At 40.3% G+C, this 25653-nt stretch overlaps 1 protein-coding gene across 1 annotated transcript in view; it reads left to right on the top strand.

Moving 5' to 3' along the window:
* LOC115788528 (retinoic acid receptor beta) overlaps window positions 1–25653 on the top strand; it is a 96173-nt gene that overhangs the window by 51273 nt on the left and 19247 nt on the right. The window contains exon 4 of the mRNA XM_030741587.1: window positions 19883–20043. Within this exon, the coding sequence (XP_030597447.1) occupies window positions 19883–20043 (161 nt within the window). The remainder of the gene's footprint in view (window positions 1–19882; window positions 20044–25653) is intronic.

Below are 25653 nucleotides of genomic sequence, written 5' to 3'. Positions count from 1 at the left end.
ATCAAGCAAAACTTATAATTTCACAAGCTCCCATAGAGGAAAATCCACCCCAGAAGATGGAAAAAACCTGGCACTTTGTGAGCAGTGTGAAAGTGACCTTTGCCCTGAGATCACACTGCATGGGGCAGGATGATCAGGATCGGCTGCATTCCAGCTTTTCATCAAGCCAAATAAGAGAAGTTATCTGGATTCAGAGCATCCTAGAAATACTGTGTCCACCACTTGCCTGAGCATTGACGTCAGAATTCCTTACAAAGGTGAGATATGCTTATTCTTTCACATTGCTGAATTGCAGCTACGCACCGGGCTGCTGTCTGCCACATCGTGCAGAAATTACACACACAGTTTGTTGGCTTTGTGTGATAGACTGATGGAGGGGAGTACACACACTCCACAACCCTTATCTGACCATTATTGACCATATCATTCACAGTCGAGGACCAGTGATTCAAGATGCTGTAGAACACGTTACACAGCTGAGTCATTTTCATAGATTTACTAACTGTCAAACTGGAAAGTGTACTTCTCAGTGAGCGAATGGGGTTTGCAGATGTGGGTGAAAGAGGGTGATGCTCTGCAAATGACGCTCTGCAGGAAAGCAAAGAAGTTTGTTGTCTATGATTAATATTTTGGACTCTACCATAGTGGAATATTTATTTAATCTAATATTTTTTAAATTGACAGCATTCTGTGCTGCTGAAATTTGAGCTTATTTCATATAAAATATTGAAACTATGGCACACTTGGCCAAATAGCGCTAAGTGGAAGAGGGATCATCCCTCCCTCATTTGCAGTACTACTGTGTATTACATTTTATTTAATGCTGTCAAAGAAAATACATGTACCGTGTATTTTCATGCACCTAACAGCTTTCAGCGTTAAAAATAAAAGCCTTGCTGGTCTGAGATCAGCAGCTTTCAAATATCTCCTTAAACACCAAATGTGCTCCCAAATGTAAAGAGCCGTATGTAAGTAGGATAAGGATATACAGTATATAATGATACTAATTACATGGCTAGATAATGCCTTTTTAGTCTGTTTTTAGCTTTCTCAGTAAAAGTGCTGCAGGTTTCACTGGCAGTACATATTATATAGTAGTTTTTAACCATTGTACTTTTTTCGTGTTATAAAATTTACTACAAATATACAAATATACTCCAATATTAAAACAAAGAATTGTATTCATCATGTTATTACTGGGTGGCACTGAGCTCTGAATCTAAGGGCAGCTCCTATAATTATGAAGAGAAATTCATCAAAAACTCTTAATTGTGAAGTTTATCCCTCAAAGCTGAAGTCTGAGCCTTCCCTGTTCAGACAGACTTCAGGTCCTGAGGTTCTCTGCTCTTACATTACAATCTGTAGTCTGTTAACAACTGACCTGTGAACTGTTTAAAAAAAAAGACAGCTTTATATGGTAACAAACTATCCATCAGAGTATTTTACCTTTGAGTCCTTGGTGCTTTTTAAATGCAGAGCCGCAAAGATGAGATGATGGTGCAGGTTTCCAGTCCGGCTTCAGTCATGCTGCTGCTTTGTGGTAGCAGGAATACTGAGTAAAACATATGGAGGTATTATCACCAGTGTTTTGATCAGCTGTCTCAGCATTGGACAGCATATATTAATGGCTCCTGTCATTTCTTTCAAAGGATTTAGGCTATACAGGGTGCTGCACCAAAGCTTAATATATTAAAAGAGTTTGTGCTAAAATAAAAACAAAGAAAGGAAGGACTGTTTGTCTCAGACTGATTTTATAAGACTTAAATTAGTTTTAATGTACATTACAGAGATAAACAGCTCGGCCACATACAGACAGCTTTATTAAAACCCTGTTTCTTTCATTTTGTGGACCTCAGCCGCGCTTTCAGTATTTCAGACGTGTGAATTACTGTCAACAAACTGAGAAACCAGTGAACTGATATTACAGGCAGTTTGTGAATGTCAGCCCAGAATACTGTGCGAATGTTTTCACTCTTCTTAGTAATTCATGTTTAGTTATTACGGCATTAAATCCACAGTTAATAAGGGATTGTTGAAGTCCACGTTTTTTTAAATGGCAGCAAAATCATTGATTCCAAATGTTATTTTAGTGTTACTGTCCACGCGCAGGTGGAGTGAGACAGTAACGTGCTGCTGTTTGCAGGTAGATACTGTAACAATCATATCAGCTCTGCTCAGGAGCTAAAGAAGAGTCCAGCTTGTTACTCTTACATTATAGCGCTCATGATAAAAGTGACAGGGAAGGCCCAATGATGTTTTCTCTGTTTGTCCTATAAACCGTTTCAGTGCCTCATCTTTGGCTACTTACTTTTGTTCAGAACAGTCAGAGCAGCAGAGTTAATGTCTAAACCACAGCTAGCCGAGGATGTTAATTTACCATTTAGCTCATAAAACACAGATTTAACTTAAGGAAAAAGTACAGCGATACAGAGGCCAGTAGAGACATTTTGGCGTCACTTTTGGGGAGCTTTTAGGATGTTGTTTTTTACAGTCACTGCTGCAGACAGGCAGGCACACAACACTTCCCCTCACTAGCAGCTTAGGTTGTTGACATTCCCAGCACTAAACAACACTTTAGGAGGAATTTCAAGAGGTCAGTAAAGCTCCGAGTTCAAGTTTGCACAGTCAGCATGAATATTAACCTGGCAGCACAATTTAATGTTAGTCGCTTAACTGCTGTATTTGCAATTAAATGATAGACATAAACCCAGCCTCAGGGAAGTCCCAAGACCAGATAACTGGGAAGGTTACATCAGGAAGCGCGTTCGGCATAAAACCACATCAAGCGTGCGGATCCGTCCACTGTGGCAGCCTCTGTGGAAATAAGGGAGCAGCTGAAAGTACCTTTATCCAATAGCCACACTAGCAATCTGTTATGATTAAGGTAGCAGCTAGCAGCTATGGCTAATAATAAAATAATAATATTAATGTAGATGCTAGGTAGCAAAATTTTCCAAATGGGCAGGTGGGCTGTGGACTCACCAGCTGGAGTCAAATGGATCTGGATCGGGTGGATTGGGATAATGAGTCATACCATTCACTTGAGATGCTGTGGCTCGGGAATACAGGTTGTCCACTCATTGGAATATTACTAGTTCAGCCCCTACCTCCTCCAGTCCATATAGAGAAGTGGTCTTTTGAAGTGGCAAGATACTGAAATCCACCCATACATGTATGCATGATAGTTAGAAAGTGCTTAAAGGCATATAATAAAGTGCAGTATGAAAGTGCGACTGAATGGGTGATAACACTTCAATTTAAAAAAAAAAATCTTTATTTTTTTGAGAAGCACTCAGTTAAAAATTGCTACATAAGTACCAGCCTATTTACTCTTTATGTCTTGTTCTGTGTTTACCCACGCATGAACAGCAGTGCACAACTTGCAGGAGAACTAACATAGCACCGAGAAAGCTAATTCCAAATGGTCAGCAGCACCTCTTTGCTGCAGTTTGAGGTATTCCATGGTCGCTACAGTAAGGGGTTTTCTTTGTATGTTTGCAAAAGCTTTACCACAACCTGTAAACAACAATACATTCTCTCTCTCTCTCAGCACGTTTTCACCAGCTTGATTACTATTATTTCACTTCATCTTTCTCTTGTAGCGTCCACTCCACACGTGAGGCATGTGTGTTTGAGGAGCAAACATCGAAGGAACAGCTTTTAAGTGTGGAGAACTATTCCTGAAGACTACTTTTTTAAAAAATGTCATGAAAGCGTGCTCATTAGAATTCTACAAAGACAGTTTTATATTTTCCTAGCAAAGAAATCAGAGGCGACTCAAGACTTTTGCACGTTAGTGTATACACTTTACTCAAACAGCTCCTTCAACATCCACATGGTCAGATTTAGGGTGCTGCCATGTTAAGTGTGTGAGCCCCAGATAGATGATGTTTATTTGTTGCTGCATCTGTTTCCTTGTAGAGCAGAGCAGAGCTTGGTAGCACACAGATGTTACCAAAAAAGAACTGCCAGTCATGCCTGCTGCCACACAAAATTTAACTGTAGCAACAGAGCAGAATATAAAAAAAATGCCAGTCTGCACCAGTGAGGCTAAAGACAGCCATAGAAAAACAGAGAAAGAGAAGGAAAAAAGATGAGATTCTAGGGCATTGTGCACTGAGTAAAAGGAAAAATGAGTGGCCTGAAAAGCTGAGGGTTGGGAGTGTGACAGTAAAGTGTGTTTGAATTCAACTCAGTGACCCCTTCATCCGCTTTAGAGAGCACTCCAGAAATACTCAACACTTCCTTATTCACAGCACTCCCTAACAGCCTGACAGAGTGAGCCACGGTAAGTGTGCCTACGTAACACCCACATTGTTTAACTTTCAACTCTGGATTTAAGTCATTGAAAGCACTGAAATACTTTGTGCAGGAACACTTCAGTCTTCTCGTGACCTGCTCAACCTTTTCTGAGATAATACAGTTTTTGTGGCCAACACTGATTTTTTTTCTGTAAATGTGGTATTTTTTATTCAGATTGGTCAATATCAAACACCAATTACTCCTGTATTTGCTCAAATTTAAATATAGGATTTCATGATATCACAGGTTAATGTTTCATTAAAAGTGTTCTATGAGTTATATAGAAATTGTGGAATACTTATTTAATAAACTTTTTTAAATAAAGACGTTGGCCTGTTTTTCTGAGCTCATTAAAATCTGGGCTAAACAAACATTTGATTATGAGTCTTTAAGAAAAAAAAATGCTAATAATACATAGTGTTCTCTGCTTGCCTTTTTTGTAAAAGTCACTACTCACCACTAGTTTGGATAAACAGGTCCTCCAGCTAAACAGTCGTATCAGCTGTTTTACTACTGTCTGAAATGATGATCGGTGAAAGCATTTTTTAACATGTAGGTTTTGGTTTCTATTTCAACCAATTCAGCCGCGTTAGGAGGAACACGCATGCCACAGAAAACTGGGTTTTCCTTAAGTTGTATTTTTAAGTTGTATATTTCGTAGCTGTTTGACTATCCATCAAAACCACTTTGTTAAATTTAGCAACAGACAATGATTTAGCTTCACATTGGCCTATTTTTAAAAACCACCTTAAACATCTTAGAAAGCTCTATTTTGTAGGTACCCAGGGTGCTGAATTCCAAGGCTTTTTTAAGGTAGAGCTGCAAAACCACTTAATGGATTAACTGAATTTTTAAGTTTAAACACACAGCTTTCAATATTTTTATATTAACAATAAATTAGTAGAATAATTCACTGGGAATTATTACCAGTTAAGTAGTTCCCCTGAGTTATTTCAGTTTAAGCTCACTGATTGTGACCCACAGAGCATTGTTTGTAACTAGGTGGATGTTTTCAGGGATAAAGGCCCAGATTAGCCCCGTGTACACTACCTGCTTAACACCAAGAGACAGAAAATATTGGAAAATAGCTACTAATGCAGATTAAGGCTGTTAATTAATGGTACAGCAGCTGCTCCAGCATATGCATCGCTGGTTGTGGCATATTGGAAGGCAGAGGCAGTTTACAGTACAAATGTGAACCCTTTCAGATCAAAGATAAAGTTGTGGAAACTATTTTTGGATGATATCCCAATATTTTGGAATTTCGTAATGGAAGAATTCAAAATGTTTTAAGCATATTCAAATTTCAGTAGTTCCTTCTTAACATTTACAGTGGAAGGTAACTCAAACATTTTGGATCTATCTCTGAACACCAAGATGGAAGCAAGCATATCACAGTCTACAGCAACTTCCAATGTGCTCCGTCACTACAACAGCAGCCGTCCAAGAAACAAACGTAAGGGGCAATTTTTATGCCTTAGAGGAAAAGTGTCAGACCTGGAGGAATAGAGAATTTTTAATGAAAGAAAGTACCATGCTTCCATAATCAGCAAAGCCTCAAATCATGCTTTAACATCTTCATGATCTGAACTTCTAAAGCCTAAAATCCTGTCTGGAAAAACAGAAAGATTAACTTTCCCCGCTGATCTTAAACACTGTCATCAGAAAGCTGAACCATCACTGAGTGATATCACTGTGTTCTGTTTTATGTTGAAATATGTTCATATGTTCAAACACAGTCATTAAAAAAAAATTTAACAAGCATTTTGTTGAGCAGTGTCTAAAAATTTATAGTCCAAACCTTAACATTATTAGCCTTTCTAGGTGTAAATAATATAACAGATCCATATGTCTGTCTGAGTCCTATTTTTATCTGCAGTTGCTGATTTTTTCCTTGTTAGGTTATAGACAATTAATTTGATTTAATAGTGAAATATTGAATTTAGTAAATAAAAAATTCAAGTTGATCAAATTATGACAATGACTGGAACTACTTTTTCGAATTTAAACAGATTTTTTTTTTAAGATAACCATTACAGTGATATGCATTCATATTGCTTGATCCACTGGATTAAACTGGATTGTCTGCTCTTTATTTACTCGTTGCCATCGTGAATTATGGTATCAGTGTCATGTTCCTGGGCCGTTGGCCCAGTGCACTCTATGCTCTTGACTTATGCTGTTAGTTAGGAATTAAGATTTTTAGTTATCATAGTTTTCTGTTAAGTTATTTGTGTTTAATTCCTGTTTCCCTCTCATTTTTTTCCATGATCTGTGTTCAGGTGTAATCCCTCCGGTGTCATGTCTGTGTTATGTTTTGCTTCCCATGGCCTCTTGTTCTGTCATTGTTCCTACAGTATGTATGTTTTGTTCTCATGTCTTAGTCCCTCGTCTCATGTCTTGTGTTTAGTTTGACATCCTGGTGTTCCCTGTGTGTTGTATTTAGGTTCTGTTTTGGTCAGGTTTAGGTTCCCTCTGTGTTAATTTTATGTGTGCGTCATGGTGAGTCACTTCCTTTTTTATTTTGACAGTCTTGTGTTCCTTGTGCTTTGTGTTTAGTTTTGCTTCCCCTGTCTCATCAGTGTTATTGTGTCCAGCTGTGCTCCTCACATGTTTCCACTCCCCTCATCATCCTTTTGTGTATTTATTGTCTGCAGTTCCCCTTGGTCCTTGTCACGTCATTGTTTGCTTCCTGCTGTGTGCTTTATGTGCCATGCCATGCCATGCCATGCCATGCCATGCCATCATCATCATCATCATCATCATCATCATCAATGGAGCTCTGATTGTCAGGTTTGGGGCTGTGGCAAGCAAGGCAGAGGACCCCAATGCAGGACTCATTAGGCGAGGAGCTTAATTTAATTTAAAGCTTTAATAGCAACTTAGCATAAACATAACGTGAACATAAACTATGGAACTTAGCATGGACAATGAATATGGCATGGCATGGCATCAACTCTGAGTCTATGTTTAGACTCAGTGTGTTTATCCTGCTTTCTGGATGGGACAGGAAGAGGCTGCCTGTCACTGCAGTCTTGACAATACGCTCTGGGATGTTTACATTTCCAGTGTTCTTGCATAACATTTCCAATCTGCTGTCCTAACAGAGGACTGTCTGGCTCTCTGTCAAGAATGTTCCCACACTGTACATGAGGTATCGCAGCTTCAGCCTGCTCTCTGGGGAACCCAGTGCTTTGAAAAACATGGCCATCTTTGTGACGCACCATACATTAATCTGTTCAGTCTTACTGTTGTCGCCTACACTTGTTCTCACTTTTATGAATCTTATAAAAATATTAAGAGTAACAAACTGCTCCTGTTATTAATATATATAAGGTTTTTTTTAACAAAAAAGAACAAATACAGTAAACTAAATATTGAAATTCACATAATAAGTTTTATCAACTTATCAGCCATACAGTATACAGATATAATAAATCAAAGAGTGCATTGTTAATGTTCTTACTCCAGGCTATGCAGAGCTAACATAATCAGAACGTGTGGGAAGGAAATGCATGTCTAAAGGATATGCTTTGATCGTCCACCAAGGGAAAAAAAGCAGACACTGCATATTTTCTCTTGACACACACAGATCAGTCGCAGCTTGATCAAGCTGTATCAACACCTGTTCCACAAGAGCTGAATGTAAAGCCCAATCTCTGTAGCACCCCTGGACAGCGGATCCACCCCCAGCTTGGGAGGCCCTGGGATGTGTCTCTCCTGGAGACAGAAAATAGTTGCTGCTCCATAGAATCAGTTTGGATCCCAGTGTTTGTTACCAGCACGAATACAATCCCCATGACGGTTGATATGAACACTGTAGTCGTATTTCCATGATGTTGATTCCATACAGAAATTGAGCAAAGCACATCAAGGGGAAAAACACTACTGTGAATTCCAGAAAATGTATTTGGGACTGCTGGAGAACGCTGCGCCGCATGCACCACATAGAACATCCCGTGTGACTTCTGCCAGGGGCAGACACACTTGGGTCTGATGCAGTGGCGGTCCTAGCCTGTTTGGCGCCCTGGGCGAGCATCCCTGCCGGCGCCCTCCCACCCCCACCCCAACCCCCCATAGCAATCGCGCAGCAGCGCCTACCGCACTACTCCACTTGGGGGGTAATGAGCACCTGCTGTGTGGTGCATGTAGCTTTCTGCCATGGTCTGACAGACAGCTTTTAACTGAAGGTCTCCCCACCATCACAGGCACACTCAGAATTTCTTTTAAATTTTATTTGAAAAAACATGGAAGAAACTGAAATATTACACAGCTTCTGCTTACCTTCATCTTTGCTTATTTCTCCTGTTGTTCTTTTCTCTTTTTCCTAAACTGCACACCTGATGGCTTTGACCTTTTCCTTTCCATCTGCCGTAATTTGCACTGAAGCTGAATAGGTTATAACCCCCGCCCATCCACAGGGTTGTCAGATCTGACTGACAGTTGCCAGCCCAACACAACAAAACCTCCATTGAAACTCATGTTAATAGCACCAGGTGTGATATATATTTAACTAGAAGCACTCAGAGAGCGCAAACCTCCACCAAGGCCATAGGGTCACTGACGCTGTAATACGTGTATCTAAATACTTTGAAATAATCTTTCATCTTTCCCAGACAACAATAACCCCCTATCCCGCAATAGTGTGTTATCTCGACCAGATCGCGGCTCCTAACCGTAGTAGGGAGACCTCTGGTCTCTACTTCGCTTGGCTCGTGGCTGGTAACTAACTTGCTCATCCATGTGGGTCACCTTTAGCAAGGCGGAGAAATGCAGCAAGTCGAAGGATTTTAGCAACAGAACTTTTATTCCTTTTTCCACCGCCACCGAACACACTTTTTCCCTCGCGCTCGTCTCCCACGCTAGCCCGCATACACACACACGGGGCAGAGAAAAGTGGGTGGTGTCTCTTAAAGGGGAAGGCTCTGCCTGTATCCCGCAATACTGAAGAATCCTTAAAAAAAATTCCTGGATCCAGATCGTGATTTGGATCGCCATCAAAATTTAATCACTTCTTCCTCTTGTCATTTCCAACCGCTCCACAAAATTTCAGTGACATCCGTTCATAACTTTTGGAGTAATTCTGCTGACAAACAGACAGACAAACAACGCAACCGAAAACATAACCTCCTTGGCGGAGGTAAATATACAGAGCTTTGGGTGAGTTGCCTTTGTTTATAATTCAGCAGTTACTGTTGGCTGTAACCAGGCCAAAACTGTACAGGCATGAATGAATGAACCCGGCTGACTGTCTCACTCTCACGCCATCACTGCTTCACTTGACTCGCACCCCAGGCTGAGAGGAGAAGGGGGCGGGGCAGCGCTGTGTGTGTGTGACGATCGAGTGAAGCAGTGACAGCGAGACAGAGAATCCCCGCCTGCCCCTTTCCTTCTGTTACAACCTGTCTGACCATTGCAGAAAGCTACATGCAATACACAGCAAGCAGAGGGCGCCCATTACCCCACAAGTGGAGCAGTGCGGTAGGCGTTGCTGCGGCGATCGCAATGCATTGGGGGAAGGGGGGCGTCATGCCGCCCTAGATGAAATGCCGCCCTGGGCAGCTGCCCATGTCGCCCATATCAGAAACCGCCACTGGTCTGATGTCACATGACTGTTAGACCTATACAACATAACATGTAGGCTATGAGAAGCCACCCAGCATTGGAAATCCCTCATATACAGTCAGCCGAGATGGACCATAGGAGCTGCTGATACCGCGAGCCCCAGGGAGTGGGGACATAACCTGAAAAGAACAGATAAACACAAGCGAAAATGAGTGAGACAAGTTCTGAATGCCTCCACTTGTTCCTCTAACAGCACTGGGTAAGTCAAAACTGGCAACAACAGCAACCCTCTGTCCTGTTGATATTTGTTCTCATCACCCAGACTCATGTTGTGAGTGCTGAATTCAGAGGTGTCAATACTGCATTGACAACCACAGTTATCCGTTCCCACAAAATTGGTTCAGATTAGGTAGCCAGGTCCACTCACAACTTTGTGTGTCCTATATCCTGTGACATTCAGCTGCGTGAAGACCTAAGCCACTGTTTTTGTTTTTTATAGTCTCAGTCATGACAGTCAGGGTATCTGCTTTTGAAACCAGTGTGGGTTTCGTCAAGGAAGCCATTCTCAGCTGTGGAAGTGGGCAACAGCTAAGGCCTGATTTAGACTTCTGCACTGGGTTTTTGTGCAGCTCACGACGTAACCTAAGTAAGTGGCCAACGTCACTGCTGGCATTTATGCTTGTGCTATATGCACTGTGTTAATTACCATGAGGTCGTGTCCTGGTGTTTTACATGTGATGCTGACCGACAGAATCAAATAAAATACTGGGACTTTTTTCCCTCCTGGGTCCTTGCTCTTTGTTGTGGTCAGCTTTATTTCGTGGCAAACATATTTGTCCCTGTATTTTTTTTCTTTGTACCCTCACATCTATTCTGACAAGCCAATCACAGTCCTTGCAGGCTGCGTTGACCCATTTCTCGAGAGGTGCACATCAGGTTACATCCTAGGTTCTGGCATAAGGTGATGATGATGATGAGGAACACTCATCATTTATTTGAGCAAACTGGAATTTATCAGCTCTCCCTCTCTCTGTGTGGAGTTTGCATGTTCTCCCCGTGCTTGCGTGGGTTTCCTCCGGGTACTCCGGTTTCCTCCCACATTCTGAAGACATGCACTTACTGGGGTTAGGTTAATTGGCTACTCTAAATTGCGAATGGATGGATGGATGGAATTTATCAGACAACCATGGTTCAAACCAGTGCGCTGCATTTTCTTCAACCCCAATGGTATATTCTAATCTCTGTTGAAAAATATTGTGCTCCATAGTATTGTAATATTAGTATTGTCCTGCGCTAAGCCTGACAGCCACAGAAGCCTTTGTTTGAGGTCATAGATCAACTATGCAATCTGTTATAATCATCAAGATCATAAGATTACAGGCTCAGAAGCCTGTGGCACTTCTTTGAGCAGTTTGTTAGGGGTTGGGATTTGATTCATTTAGCCTGACATAATCCTCTTGCTGCAACCAGGTTTTTATAAGAAAAGAAGTTGATCAATATATTGACCAACTGTTGAATTTACTAAAAAAAAACTTACAAGAGAAACATGATTTTATATCCCACATTTACATTTTTATTCTTTGGAGCTTTTGGGATAGTTTTATTACTTATTTTGGAAACTGATTTAAAAAAAAAAAAAAAGAATAAATCAGCACTATTAAATGCCATGCATTTGAACTGATATTCTATTTTAAAAAAATATTTTTTATTATTTTATGTTTTATTTATTGGAAGAAAGAAGAAGAAAGAAGAGTCATCAGTCCTTGCTCTGCCTAGCAGAAGATTCTTTACGTTCATTTCTGGTTCAACACCAGCATTACTCGGAGAGGCCAGTAAGTTGATTAATATTAGGTCCTTGTGTACATAAGTATTTTGTATCTCCTTAAAGGTTGTGACACTAACTCTTTAGATAGATCAAGGAGCTCTATGACTTACAGATGAAGATAGAATTATATATTTTTAAAAATTTTTCCCAAGTGCTATTAAACAGAGCAAGATTTTATTATCACAGTTTTTCCAAACATACCAGTTTTATTTTGATGCTTACATTATTTTACTTTGCACTCAAAAACAAAATTATTTCACAAAAACTACCAGGGTTAAAAATATTAGCACCCCTGATGCTAATAGTCAGTTGTGTATCCTTTTTGCTGAATAACAGTCTGCAGTCATTTGTTGTAATATTCACCAAGTCTCACAGGGATGAGTCTTCTTTGGTGAATCTCTCAAGCTCCTCCAGATTTGATGGTCTTGGTCTTCAGTTCAACCCACAGATTTTCAATGGTATTCAAGTCAGGGCTTCATGCAGGCCAGTCAATAACGTTCAATTTGGTCTTCGGGAGGTAGTTCTTCACCAGAAGCAATGTATAGAAGACAAAGCGATGACCCAGACCCAGTCTTGCTGCTGACTGCTTGAAGTTTTCTTTAAAATCTTCACATATCCTTTCTTCATGATTCCTTTCACCTTGACAAGATTCCCAGTTCCAGCCACACTGAAGCATCCCCACACCATACTCCCACGACTGTGTTTCACTGTGAGGATGGTGTTCTTTAGGTTGTACGCCTCTCTCTTCTTTCTCCAAACATAAGCAGTGTCTCTACAGCCAAAGAGCTCTATTTTTGTCTCATCTGACCAAAGGATGCACTTCCAGTATGCATAATCTTTCTCCAGGTTGTGCTTAGCATACTTCAGTCCGGCTTGAGGGTGTCTCTTCTGCAAAAGTGGTGTTTTTCTTGGTCTGCAACCTTACAGTCCATTCCTGGGCTGGGCTCTAGTAACTGTCTTCTTTGAGACTACAGTTCCTAACTTGGCTAAATCATTCACTGGTGTCTTGGCAGTTGTTCTGGGGTCTTTAGACTCATCTCTTACTAGTTTTCTTTCCAGTCTTTGAAATCTTTCACTTCTACCTCTGTCAGGCCTGTTCTGCACTGTGACTCTTTGAATTTCTTGATACTTCTCACTCCAGTTCTTGACACTTGAAAATGCTGTAATAACTTTGTATATCTATCTCCTGCTTTGTGACCAATTGTTTTTCTCAAGTCTAAACTGATTTTATACTGTGTGAAAATTGGAAGATAACCCTCATTTTTCATTTTAAAAGCTTTGGGAATTATAAAGTTAAAACAGATCATTGCACGGCAGTGGTTTGTGCTATGGCTCAATAAAAAGGTTAGTTTTTCAGGGGTATTATGATTGACCCTGGTAATCTTAGTTTTTTCTGAAATAATTCTGTTATTGTGTGCAAATAGAACTAATTTGTTTTCTAAAGAAAACAAGCTATTTTGAAAACTACATGAGATCACTTCCCAAAAAACGAAAATTTGGACAAAAATTTAAAATTTACTATGGGGGGGGGCAAATGATTGTGTCATCTGTCAATAGTTAAGCCAATTGCAACAAAGTCTTTTAAGAATTTTTCAACTTAGCAACCATCTAGGATTGAGTATGAGTGCTTTTTTTTTTTAAAAGCCTTTCTCTAAATAAATGGGGAATGAACTATCATTTTCATTTTAATGGTTACTGGGACAAAAACTCACCAATCAAATCTACTGAAAACTGCTTCACAACTTTTAATCAGGTTTATTACAAAATAAAAAAAACAAGCAATTATATTCTTTCACTTCACAAAACAGTTGTTAAATCTTAGTATATATATTACGTCAAGCGCATCGTGTTCAGGTAGTATGCTTCTTGTTTTGGTTGTTAGAGCTTTCAGTGCACGGTTGGGAAGACACATTCTTCACAAATTTCTTTTCATTTTAAAATGTGGTGATTTCTCCTTATATAGTGCCTCGGATCACAGTCAACTTTATACAAGGTTTGGCCAGCAACAGTCATTGGTTGTCATGATAACTGATTAACTGAGGGAGTAGAGAGCACAGAAAATTAGATCACTCATTGGTTGCTGTACATGTTGTAGGTAGTCAAGCGAGTGTTATGTGTGACACAAAGTTTTCCCATGACCCTATTACATGCAGTGTCTATGCAAGACACGTGAATACATGCTGTTTGTTGTTTTGGTTTTTGGGTTCTTTTTTGTATGCTTTCGTATTTTATTACAGATGCAGCAATTGGTGACCCCCACGCACACCCTGGCACTTCCCACCTGTCGGCTCTGGTGTTGTTGGGCCATGCTATTTAAAACTTGAAAATAAAGAAAATAAAGGAATAAATTAACAAGAGGAGCCTAAAATACAGCTCCTCTTGGCACAGAAAAGCTGTTTGGCACAACAGAGCATGCAGACAATAATTTTGCTTGCTTAAGTGTTCTTGAGCAGCAGGGCGCAAATTCATGGCCGGGCATTCTCCTTCAGGATTTTCTGGTACAGAGCAGAATTCATGGTTCCATCAATGATGGCAAGTAGTCCAGGTCCTGAAGCAACCACCATTTTTGACTGTTGGTATGATGTTCTTTTTCTGAAATGCTGTATTTGTTTTAAGCAATATGTAATGGAACAGAAACCTTCCAAAAAGTTCTACTTTTGTCTCGTCGATCCACAGAATATTTTCCAAAAAGTCTTGGGGGATCATCAAGATGTTTTTTGGCAAATGTATGATGAGCCTTTGTATTCTTTTTGGTCAGCAGCAGTTTTCCACTTGGATCTCTCCCATGGATGCCTTTTTTGCTCAGTCTCTTTTTTATTGTTGAATCATGAACTCTGACCTTAACTGAGGCAAACAAGGCCTGCAGTTCTTTAGATGTTGTTCTGGGTTCTTTTGTAACCTTCTGGATGACTCATTGATGCACTCTCGGAGTAATTTTGGTAGGCTGGCCAATCCCGAGAAAGTTCATCACTGTTCCAAATTTTCTCCGTTTGGAGTCCCAAAGCCTTAGAAATGACTTTGTGACTCCTTCTCAAACACACATTAAAACTGTTTTGGAAAACAAACAAAACTGAATCAAGCAGGCTAACATTAAGCTTCTGGAATGGCCTTTTCAAAGCCCCCACCTGAACCCTATTGAAAATTTGTAGACTGTACTTAAAAGCCAAAATGAACACTACCAATTCTGCCAAGATGAGTGGTCAAATATCCAGCCAGAATAATGCCAGAAGCTTGTTAAGTGGTACCAACTTGCTAAGGGACATTTAACTAAATTTTAGTGGGTGTGTATGCATATATTTGAGAGTATATGTATATTGAGCATGTGTGAATTAGAGAATGTCCAAAATTAGTTCAAACTTGCACACCCTTGTGCTGTACAATCATTCCACCCTTGAAGAAGAATGGTTCAATGAAATCACTAAAATCCCAAAATTTCATTCATATACATAGAATGCCCATGTGATGGAGAGATATTTGAGAATTGAAAGGGTTCAGGACTGACACACAGCTGCCATTGTTTCCACTAAATCAGTAAGCAAAAAAATCTGTCAGTATCTGAAGTAGTGATTATGCTCTTAATAGTGTGTGCATGGATATTTACTGTAATGAGTGTGTCTAAACACTAGTAACAATGGAAATATTCCAATGATACCCTGGTAATTCAATACTTATTTGGAGTGTTGTGATTCACAGAAGGGATATATTTTTCATTCTCGCTGAGCAAGCTTCAAATATATACATCATTCCTCTCCACAGCCCACAGTAAAATATGTAAACCTTTGTTTTACTAATTAACACTGACCTTATAAAGTGAAGTGGCCAAATAGTGGAAAATAAATTATGCCGTGGGGTGATTTTCTTTTTTAATATTATTCAATTTTCAGTTCAATTCAGTTTTATTTATAAAGCTCCAAATCACAATAGTCACCTGAAGGCACTAAAACTGTGTACACCTTCTTCTCTAAGGTGTTGTAAACCCACATTAGACTATAACTCTGCTTCTGAGGAAGCTCTCCTTAAATGTCACCAGTCTATGTATATTTCAGTGTAACAGATTATCTTCCCTTGTCTTACATTTAGTAGAATCTAAGATTTACTGTTATTTTCCCACAGAACATGGCCTTAACCCTGGAGGAGAATCAAGATCACTACCATCCTCTGGAGGACAGCATGTACCTTCTTGAAGGCGATATGATGCAACAACATCTAACCCTTTCAAAGGACCTTTTGAAAGTACAGAACTTTAATGATGTTGCTATTAAAATATTTCATTAGGGTTATGAAAAATCTGTAATAAAAAAGATACCAAAGGAATCCAAGTTTGCTCTGCAGTTCTTGAATTGAACCCTGTGACAGCGACCTGTCCAGGGTGTACCCTGACTCTTTCCCTGTGACAGCTGGGATAGGCTCCAGCCCCCACAGTATGAACCTGAATTAGCTAAGCAGAATAAAAAGGATGATGGGTGAATTGATGGATCAACTTTTCTTGACGCTGCGCTGAGGACTGTGGTCATCTCTGTTGCTTGTGCACCTTTTCCTACCACATTTTTCCCTTCCAGTCAGCTTTCCATTAATTCAGCACCACACTGGATACAGCCAGCCATTTCAGCAATGACTTTATGTTACCCTCCTTGTTGAAGTTTATACCCACAAACTTCTCTTGTGTACAAAATTGCAAATAAACCATATAGCGAAATACTGCAGTGGCTCCAGTTCCTATTTATGTTCATCTGCAAGTCTCTGCAGTGGCTTAATTTGCACCATGGTGAAAGTCTACTGTCCAACATGTGTGACCCAGCGCTTTTGTTAGGAAATGTTAGTAAATAGATGACACAAGAGGTCCTTTTTGTGATCTTTTCAAGAAACTGGTTCTTCTAAGGGAGTGTTTGTCAAACTGGGGCGCAGGGTCATGACAGGTGGGGTGCGAACGACCTGGGATAAAAGTCATGCAAATGTTGAACATCGGATTAATTCTCACAGCGGCACAAGGAAAATCCATGAGCAGATGTTAGGTATCGAAACTGTCCACCATCACTGTCTGCTGTGTAAGTAGGACATGTGGGGCGTGAAACTAGAAAAGGTTTGATAACCACTGTTCTAAGGGAACAGGATGTGCACATAGATCTGTGGAATTGACAGACGCATTATTACTGACAAATGTAGTTTTTGGACTTGTTGCTAGTTGTGCATTAGATGGTTTGGGGGTAAATACAACATAGTAGATTATACTTACAGCACCTAATTTGACTGTACTTGACTATACTATCTGTTCAGCAATTCTCTGTCCCAAGGATCAGATGATCTCTGGTCTGTGCCTGCCCTCATCCTCTCCTTTTTTTTAGAGGTATTATTTTTTTATGTTATGTATCAATCACGTATCCTCAGAAAAACATTACTGGTTCCCTTCCGGCTGGTACCTAAGACAGTGACAACTCTCTTTTTAGTGTAGACCCTATCATGAATGAGTATTTACAATAATAAGCAGTTTCTTTCACTTTGTAAAATAAATAACATCATAGTGGTCTAGTCTGTATTCTAGTCACATTTCTCAACTGATACAAAAGTCATTCTGTCTGCTGTTGTGTCTGGAGTACAGACTTCATGAATGAATGAACTCAGGCTTTAACTTCTCATGTTTTCTTTGCGCTCCCTTACACCTTGATGCCAGCTCCAGATTTAATAACTTGCTTGCGTGGAACAATATTCAAGTTAAGTTACTGCTCAACATAAAACAATTTTATTTGATCTCTTGGTGTATATCCTCATTTCTTCTGTAGCTAAGCCACCAGGCAAGTAATGCAGTGTGGCACAACACTGTGTATATGTTATATAGTTCTTTGTGTTTGTGGTGGTCTTGTAAGTGAATTGTGTGCATGTGTTTTTACAAAGCTTCTCAACTGTATCAGTTAAAGAAGTGATGCCTCAGTGCCTCAGTTTTTTTGCAAGATATAACATTATAGATGGGAACAAATGCCAAAACCTTCATTTTGGTTTTGTCTCATCAGTTCACAGAATAATTTCCCAAATGTTTTTGGGATCAAATGTGAGATGAGCCTTTGCTTTCTTTTTGGTCAGCAGTGGTTTTCATGTTGGTACTCCCCTTTGGATGCCATTTCACCCAGTCTCTTTCGTATTGTTGAATCATGATCACTGACTTTAACTGAGACAAACAAGGTCTGCAGTTGCTGTATGTCAGGAGTGAATTAAACATTGATTAACTGATCCACACCACTAAGATCTACAGCAATGACACAGGAATGTCATTTGATCTGAAGAAGTGTAGCCGGATGGTAACAGGGAGAGGGAAGGTAGTCCAAACTGATGGGGTTGCAATAAAAGAAGGCAACATTGTAGACACTGAGGATAGCTACAAGTACCTTGGAATCCCACAGGCAAATGGGAACCATAAAGAGGCTGCTAGGAAAGCTGCAATTATCAGGTACCTGCAGAAAGCAAAGCAAGTCCTGAGAACTCAGCTGAATGGGAAGAACAAGATTTGGACAAACAACACCTAGTCATCACCTAGCCAGTCATCATATACCCTGCTGGGATAATAAGCTAACCAAAGGAGGAGATAGAAGCCACTGAGATCAAGACAAGAAAGCACCTTACCATGCATGGAAGGTTTCACCCCAAGTCCAGTTCCCTAAGACAGCACGCTAAGCGGAAGGATGGAGATCAAGGATTAGTGAATGTCTGAACCAATATCCTGGATAAAACAACAAAGATCCATGCGTACATCAAGAAGATGGCCACAACTGATCATGTGCTTAGTGAATACCTCAGGGAGCAGAAACTTGAGAAAGAAGAAGAGCAAGAACGGGAACTATCATGGTACAAGCCAAAATATGCCAGATATGACCTGGAAGTCCCAAGGTCAAAATGGGATACAACCTATGGGTGGTTGAGAATGAGCAAGCTAAGATCCTGTGGGGCGTCCAGATACAGACGGACAAACTGGTAATGGCTAACCAACCAGATACAGCAGCGGTGGGCAAGCAGAGGAAGAAGGCTGTAGTAATAGATGTAGCAATACCAAGCGATAGCAACATCAGGAAGAAGAAGCATGAGAATCTTGAGAAATACCAAGGACTGAGAGAAGAGCTAGTGAGGATGTGGAAGGCAAAGGCAACACTGGTCCAGATGGTAAATGGAACACTTGGGGCAATTTCCCCCAAAACTTAGCCATTCATGAATGGGTGAGTGTGCCCAAACTTTTGCTTTTGACTGGTACCGTATATACATAATTATATATTCATTCTCAGGTGAGAGGAAATTGATTAGGATGCTCAGGATCAACCCAGGAACCATCAAGACTTATGTCACCCTATGTTCCTCTGTCTTTTTTAAGTCCGCAGGCACTTACCATCAGTGCTTCTGCATTTTTGTCCTTAATATCATAACTATCCATTCCTCATCATAACACCATCTAGAATTCCTCTTTCTCTTCTGACATTTAACCTGTGGGGCTTTGTACACTGTTGCCAATATCTTCACTAGCTGCACTTTTACACTTTTTTAAACATTTTTTTTACACTTTTAAAATTTAATCAAAAAAATGTTTACTAGCAATACATGTCATATGTTGTGTTGACCCAAAATGCAGACTTGGAGATCAGAGTAAAAATAAAAACAGAAAACTCCATAAATTCAAATGGCAAGTGGCAGAAAATAATGTCCATGAAGCCAAGCAGGTGGAAAACCTTACAGGCAGGGAACCAGTGGAGGACAATCAGTATGACACAACAAAGACCCAAGGTAAACAAAGGGCTTAAAAGTAAATTACACAAGGTTATTTGGGAAATGGGAAACTCCAGTGAAACACAGGAGGGAAGGAAAATGAAACTAGACAAGAAGCTATCAAAATAAAACAGGAAGTAACTAAACACAAGACTAACAGAGAAATGCAGGCTTAACAGACACGGGGAACACAGGAGGGCAGGAAAACTGAAACTCAGGAATAGTTATAGACAATAACTATAATACAAATTATGAAAGAAAACACAACCTAAACTGAAAAAAAAACTGGAAATAAAGCTAAAACATCATAATGAACAAAACTATATAGAGAACTCAAAACGCAGGCTGACAGGATCATTACAAGAACCCAAGCGTGCCTTTCATTTTGTTTAGATTCACCAAGAGCTACAATTGTTATGAGGATAAACCAATTCTTTTGTGTTCCTCCAGCTGTTCGAAATGACCGGAATAAGAAGAAGAAGGAGAGCCCAAAGCCGGATATGGCAGAGAGCTATGAGCTGACAGCTGAGCTGGAGACCATCATTGAAAAGATCCGTAAGGCTCATCAAGAAACGTTCCCCTCCCTATGCCAGCTTGGCAAATACACTACGGTGAGTGTGTTTTCATGAGGTGCCTGAACAGCATCTTTCTGCATGTAAACATATACATAACAGATCAGTGAGCGTTTAGTTGTACGTTTTTTCATGCATAACAATGATTCTTTGACTTTATACCCCTGTATTACCATATCCCTATATGGCAATGTGCTTCTCTGATCTGGTCTTGCAAATACAACACAAGTGTAGAGCTCATAAAGATAATCAATATCTTGCACTGTACTCTAAATCTCCCCGTAATGCAACTTGAGACTTCAGATGTATGCCTCTGATAGTCCTGGCAGACCCCTGCTGACACTTGTTATTCCTCTCTTAGTAGCAGTTTATTGGATATTAAGTGTGATGATAAGAAAGTAAAAGTCAAGCATCAGAATAGCATTGTTGATCAGCCAAGTCATGATTCTCAACCTTGGAGTTTGATGACAACAGTGTTTGTTTACAACAGTTTTTATATGATGCAACAGATTGGAGAAACTTAAAAAGTGGTCAATACTGGAAGACTCATCAGGAAAATTCTTGCAAACCAGGCAGCCGCCCATACATCTGGCTGGGGCTCACTCGGGCCTCTAGTTTTTGACGTGTCTGAAAAGTGGAATAAATGTGGTTAATCCGACTTTTGTCATGATCTTCTTGGGTAAATCAAACCACAGATTTGTGCATCAAGTTAAGCTGAGTGTAGAAGAATGCTTGTCAAAGCTTGCAAGTTCTTTATTCTCCTCCCATCATCTTTATGTAGACATCAAGGCCACAAGAGTTTTTCACAGTCTCATCAAATGTCAAACTAAAAAGCAATGAAAACACCAGATAGCCACAGCCTGCTAATCCACGAAGGGCCTTGTCAATCAAAACGTCGGGGCCTTGTTTGTCCAGTCTCAAAGCGGCCCACCCTGTGTTTAACGTGTCTGAGTGCAGACGAGCGTTCCCGCTGAGGACTGGTCCTGCACTCGTTGTGACTTAGCAGAAAGTCGGAGGTCATAGAAATGTTTAGAAACTCTCCAGAGGAGAATCAGTTAAATTCTGTGATGCTTTGACAGGCTGATAGTTTGATAGCAAGTTGAGATAAAGTTGCTTTGCTTGACAGGTACATATGGGAACAATTTTTTGGTTTTTAAACTGACTTAACAGTGTTTGGTAGCTGGAGAATGAGGTGTTGATTGGTGGTGATACTTCTAGACATCTCAACCAATCAAACTGAATACTCTTTATAATGCGATTTAAAAAAAAATCCACAGGCAGTTACTCTCTTTTTGGTGGGGTGATAATAAACTCCAGAGTGGCGTTGGATACGAGATCTTAATATGGAGCAAATTGGCTTACAGTGCAGCAATTTCCCTCCAGTGTATGCAGCTGTACACTGACGCTGTTGTCTCAGTGTACTGTGAGCTTCCATCTCCATAACTGTGTATTTTTCTCCCTTCAATGCCAAGACAAAGCTCCTAATTACTTTAACCCTCTCTACACCACCCTTATCTTATCTCCTCCCTCTTGAGACAACAGTTTCAATTGAGGCAAAGTCCACAGCTGAAAATAGAGTAGGACATGGCAAAAATATTGCTTTCCAGCGATGATATAACCCAGTGTTTGCTGTTTGTTGGAGTGGCAATTGGGCCTCATATAATGCTATAATCTGGCTCGTGGTAATTATACTTGCTCACAGACTGTGAAAAGTTCCTCATTATTACAAACGATTGGATCCTGATGCGCCTTTTGATTCCTGCTTGTCGGAAACAGTAGCTGAGCTCCCGCACCCCTAGATTATGTTAATGCTCCAATTATGTGGTGAAATATTCAAATCCTAGTCTGCAGTTATTTAGGAGTTCATTGCTGGGTTAGCCGAGATAGCTGTGCAAGTGACAGGGCTTAGCTCAACAATGAATAGTGCTTCATTGACAGTGATGGTGATGAAAAATGAGCCTGGTGGTTTCAAAGACAAAATAAAGCACTGAGCCAGACTGGCTCCAGGCACTGATGATGGCGGCTTATGCTGCTGCAATACAGAGCTCAGCCTGGTGATATTTGCCACATTAGAGTTTTGTGTGCTGTTGCCATCCTTCACATGTGCTGGCTGCTTTTTTACTGCCTTTTCCCTCTCTGCATCTGTAGATATGAGCTTGCTGATGTACAGCAGAGTCCTCTGTTCTACACTACCAGTGTCTTTTCTAATGTTGCAACTTGTCTTATTTGTTTGGATAAATGTTCCTAAATGAAATTAGAATTCCCCAGCAACTTCCTTGTTTTGCCCTATTGAATTATGGTACTGGTGTAATTAACTGTGTGTGTGTGTGTGTGTGTGTGTGTGTGTGTGTGTGTGTGTGTGTGTGTGTGTGTGTGTGTGTGTGTGTGTGTGTGTGTGTGTGAGAGGGAGGGAGGGAGACTGCTCACCACTCTTCCTCCCAAATTCCCCTTATTCTAGCCTTTCCCTTTACGCCCAGAAGGAAGAACAAGATAAGTTGTTTTAATATCAGCCATCGTCCCCAACATAGGTGCATTGAGCAAAAACACACACACATATGTGTGTCTGTTTTGGTGTGTTGCACCTCCACCTCCTCCTTCCCTATGAAACTGGATGTCAGTCAGTGTTATGTGTGTCCATAGTGCCATTGTGTCAACTAGACCTCATTGTCTGTGATTTAAGCACAGCCCTAATGTGCTTCTCACTTAACCCAAGATCATATTTAATGAGCTCTCTCTCTCTCTCCCCCTCTCTGCTGTTTTCTGTCTCGCTTTATCTCCCTCTGTCTGTCGGGTGGCCACACAATAGGTTATTTGCGTGTGATGGTGTCCAGCATCGGCGGTGCTAACTGCCTCTCAGTAACAACCTCAGAGGAATGAATGGGCTGTAAAGCCGGATTCTTCTTGCTGTCTTTGTCTTTTCAGTGGGCTGTTGGGGCTGAAAAAGGCTCCCGGGGCTGGGCTTAGACAGATGTTGAAGTTTGTCAACAAAATGAGTACATATTAGATTTTAGGTAATGATGTCTTATTAGGTTGTCTTTATCCACCTGCTTCTTGTTTCTTTATGGACTCACCGATGTCTCATCTTCCCATACACAGTCAGCCTAAATCAATATGTTTTTCCATTGTTGCTCTGTTTACAAGACCAAATACTTTAAAATTATGGATATAATTTGAAGTACTTGTCAGGTGGTGGATAGCTTCAGAAAGCTGTTCCCCTCCACACCTTTCTGAGACAGTATCTGTACCCAGCTGTTTGTGCAACTTTACTAAACTGACAGTCAGGCATTTATGACAGCTTCACACTCTGATTGTCGTCTGTAACAGACAAATCAATCATCTGTTTTTTGTATTATTTTTCATTTTTGTTAGTATTTTTATTTGTATAGAGCAACATGAAAAAGTCCACATGCAGACATACATAATCTTGTGTCAGTCATCCTGATGCAAGATTATGTTAGTTTGCTTTTTCATCCCTGTATTTAAAATATATATAAATTACAAACACTGTTTTTGGACATGTCCCAACACAGCACATCTTACAAGTTATTTTACAGAGCCCATAAACCAGCTCTTGCCTATAAGAGAAAACAAAGCTTTCTAATCCTACCAACCAGTTATGTTTTTTTGTTTTTTGTTTTAATTTTTTTTATCTTAAAAATAACATTTTGACAACAGCAGATGGTATCTTTGGATTATTGAATTATTAAGCTGTGGCTTAGGAGGTGCAGTGGGTTGTCAGGTAGTGCTGTGTAGCAGGCGGGCAGTGCAAAGTTCTGTATGAATGGGTGAACATGTCTTCTTCTTCTTCTTAAGCCCCTTTTCCCCATGAGGAACATAGGCCACTGACAGCCCACCCATCAGCCAACTCAATGTCATTCGAGCCTCCGTTTCTCTGCATTTCTGCCTCGGTGTCTCTGCATCATATGTTCCTGGGCATTGCTCTGTTCATCTTTTCCTGGGTATTCCAGGTCAAAGCCTGCTTAGTGATGTTAGGTATTGTTAGGCTTCTGAAGGTTGTGGCCAATCCAGCTCACCACAGAAGATTATCTTCCTCCATCTCACCCTATCCCTAGCAACCTTTTCTGTCACCATCCACCATCTGCATCCATGAAACTTCTCTGAGGTCTTCTTCTTTTCCTCCTGCCTGGCAGCTCCACCTTCAACATCCTTTGTTGAAGATGTCCCTCCTCTGTGCATATTCAAATCAGCTCAGCTTTGTCACTCTAACTTTGTCTCCAAACCACTCACACTGAGCTGTCTCTCTCATATACTCATTTCTAGTCATCCATTCTGGTTGCTCCCAATGAAAACTTAACAGCTTCAACTCTTCCACCTCCAGCTCCATGTACTTTTTTTTTTTTTTTGGTTATTTTGCCAGTGCCACTGTCTCCAAACCATTCATCATAGCAGGTCTCACCACCATCTTGTAAACCTTCTCTTTCACCCTTGCTGTTATCCTTCTGTCACAAATTACCCCAACACTCAACTCCTTCTGACCGGTTCTATACTTCTCCATCAACACTCTCAAAGCAAACATTGCATCTGTAGTGCTCTTTCCCAGCATTAAACCTCTGCTGCTCACTGATCATCACCTCTCTTCTCAGCCTAGCGTCAACAACCATTTCCCATAGCTTTGTGGAATATCTCATCAACTTCATCCTTCTGTAGTTATTACAGTTATGCACATCACCCTTGTTCTTGAAAATCAGGACCAGTGCACTTCTCCTTCATTCCTCAGGCATACTCGCACTCTCCAGGATTAAATAGTCTGGTAAAAAACAACAACAACAACAAAAAGGCCACTGCCCTCTCTCCTACACATCTCCATATCTCGTCAGGTATGCCTCTTCAAAAGTCACTTGTCCATAGCTTCATTACAGGTCCACATCCACAGAAAAGTCTGTAGTTGGATACAGAGAATTAAGCCTAATAACCAGTGATAATGCAGGCCTCGCTCTGCACCAATCAGGAGATTTGGCTCATCTTTCAATTAAGTAGGTTCACTAAGGCAGAGAGCATGTGGTCTGAACAGCTTGAGAGGACTGTCCACAATTCAGGAATATTCAGTTACTTTTCACTTTCTTTTACTATATTACTTGTGTGTGTCCATGAGAATCTAAGCATTTAGCTGTTACCTGGTTAGTTCTGTTATCGTAGTCGTCCAGCAGCAAACACATCGTGCGTTGCTGAATGTTGCTGCTTTCTTGTTGTCGTTCGTTACAATGCGGATAATCCAAAATATTGTTTTTTCACTAGTGTTCATTAGTTGTGTATTGCCATAATAAAATGAGCTCATTGATGCAGGCACTAAGGGACCATGCCACATTTCTCGAGCTTGCTTCATGTGTGCAGTGCATCAATAGTAAGCACGCATACACATTCATAAGCAAGGAGGCTTACCTTTATTGATAATTATTTATGCTAACATATTTTCCAAATGATTATTCTTTGTCATTTGTTAGCTTTTATATTGCATAATGCATGGCATCTTGTTTTTTTTATGTAAGACATGTTACTTGCTTTTTTTCTTTAAAAGAAACCACACACACACAGCCACGGAGAGACAGTGTGTCCAAATTTTTGACTGGTACTGTACCTTCAAGGAGTCATAACCTACTTCAGATAAATGAGTGATCAACAGCTACATGT

The sequence above is a fragment of the Archocentrus centrarchus genome, chromosome 11 (genome assembly GCF_007364275.1).
Source record: "Archocentrus centrarchus isolate MPI-CPG fArcCen1 chromosome 11, fArcCen1, whole genome shotgun sequence".
NCBI lineage: Eukaryota > Metazoa > Chordata > Actinopteri > Cichliformes > Cichlidae > Archocentrus > Archocentrus centrarchus.
The sequence above is the reverse complement of the archived record's forward strand: the minus strand, read 5'-3'. Positions and strand labels throughout refer to the sequence as shown.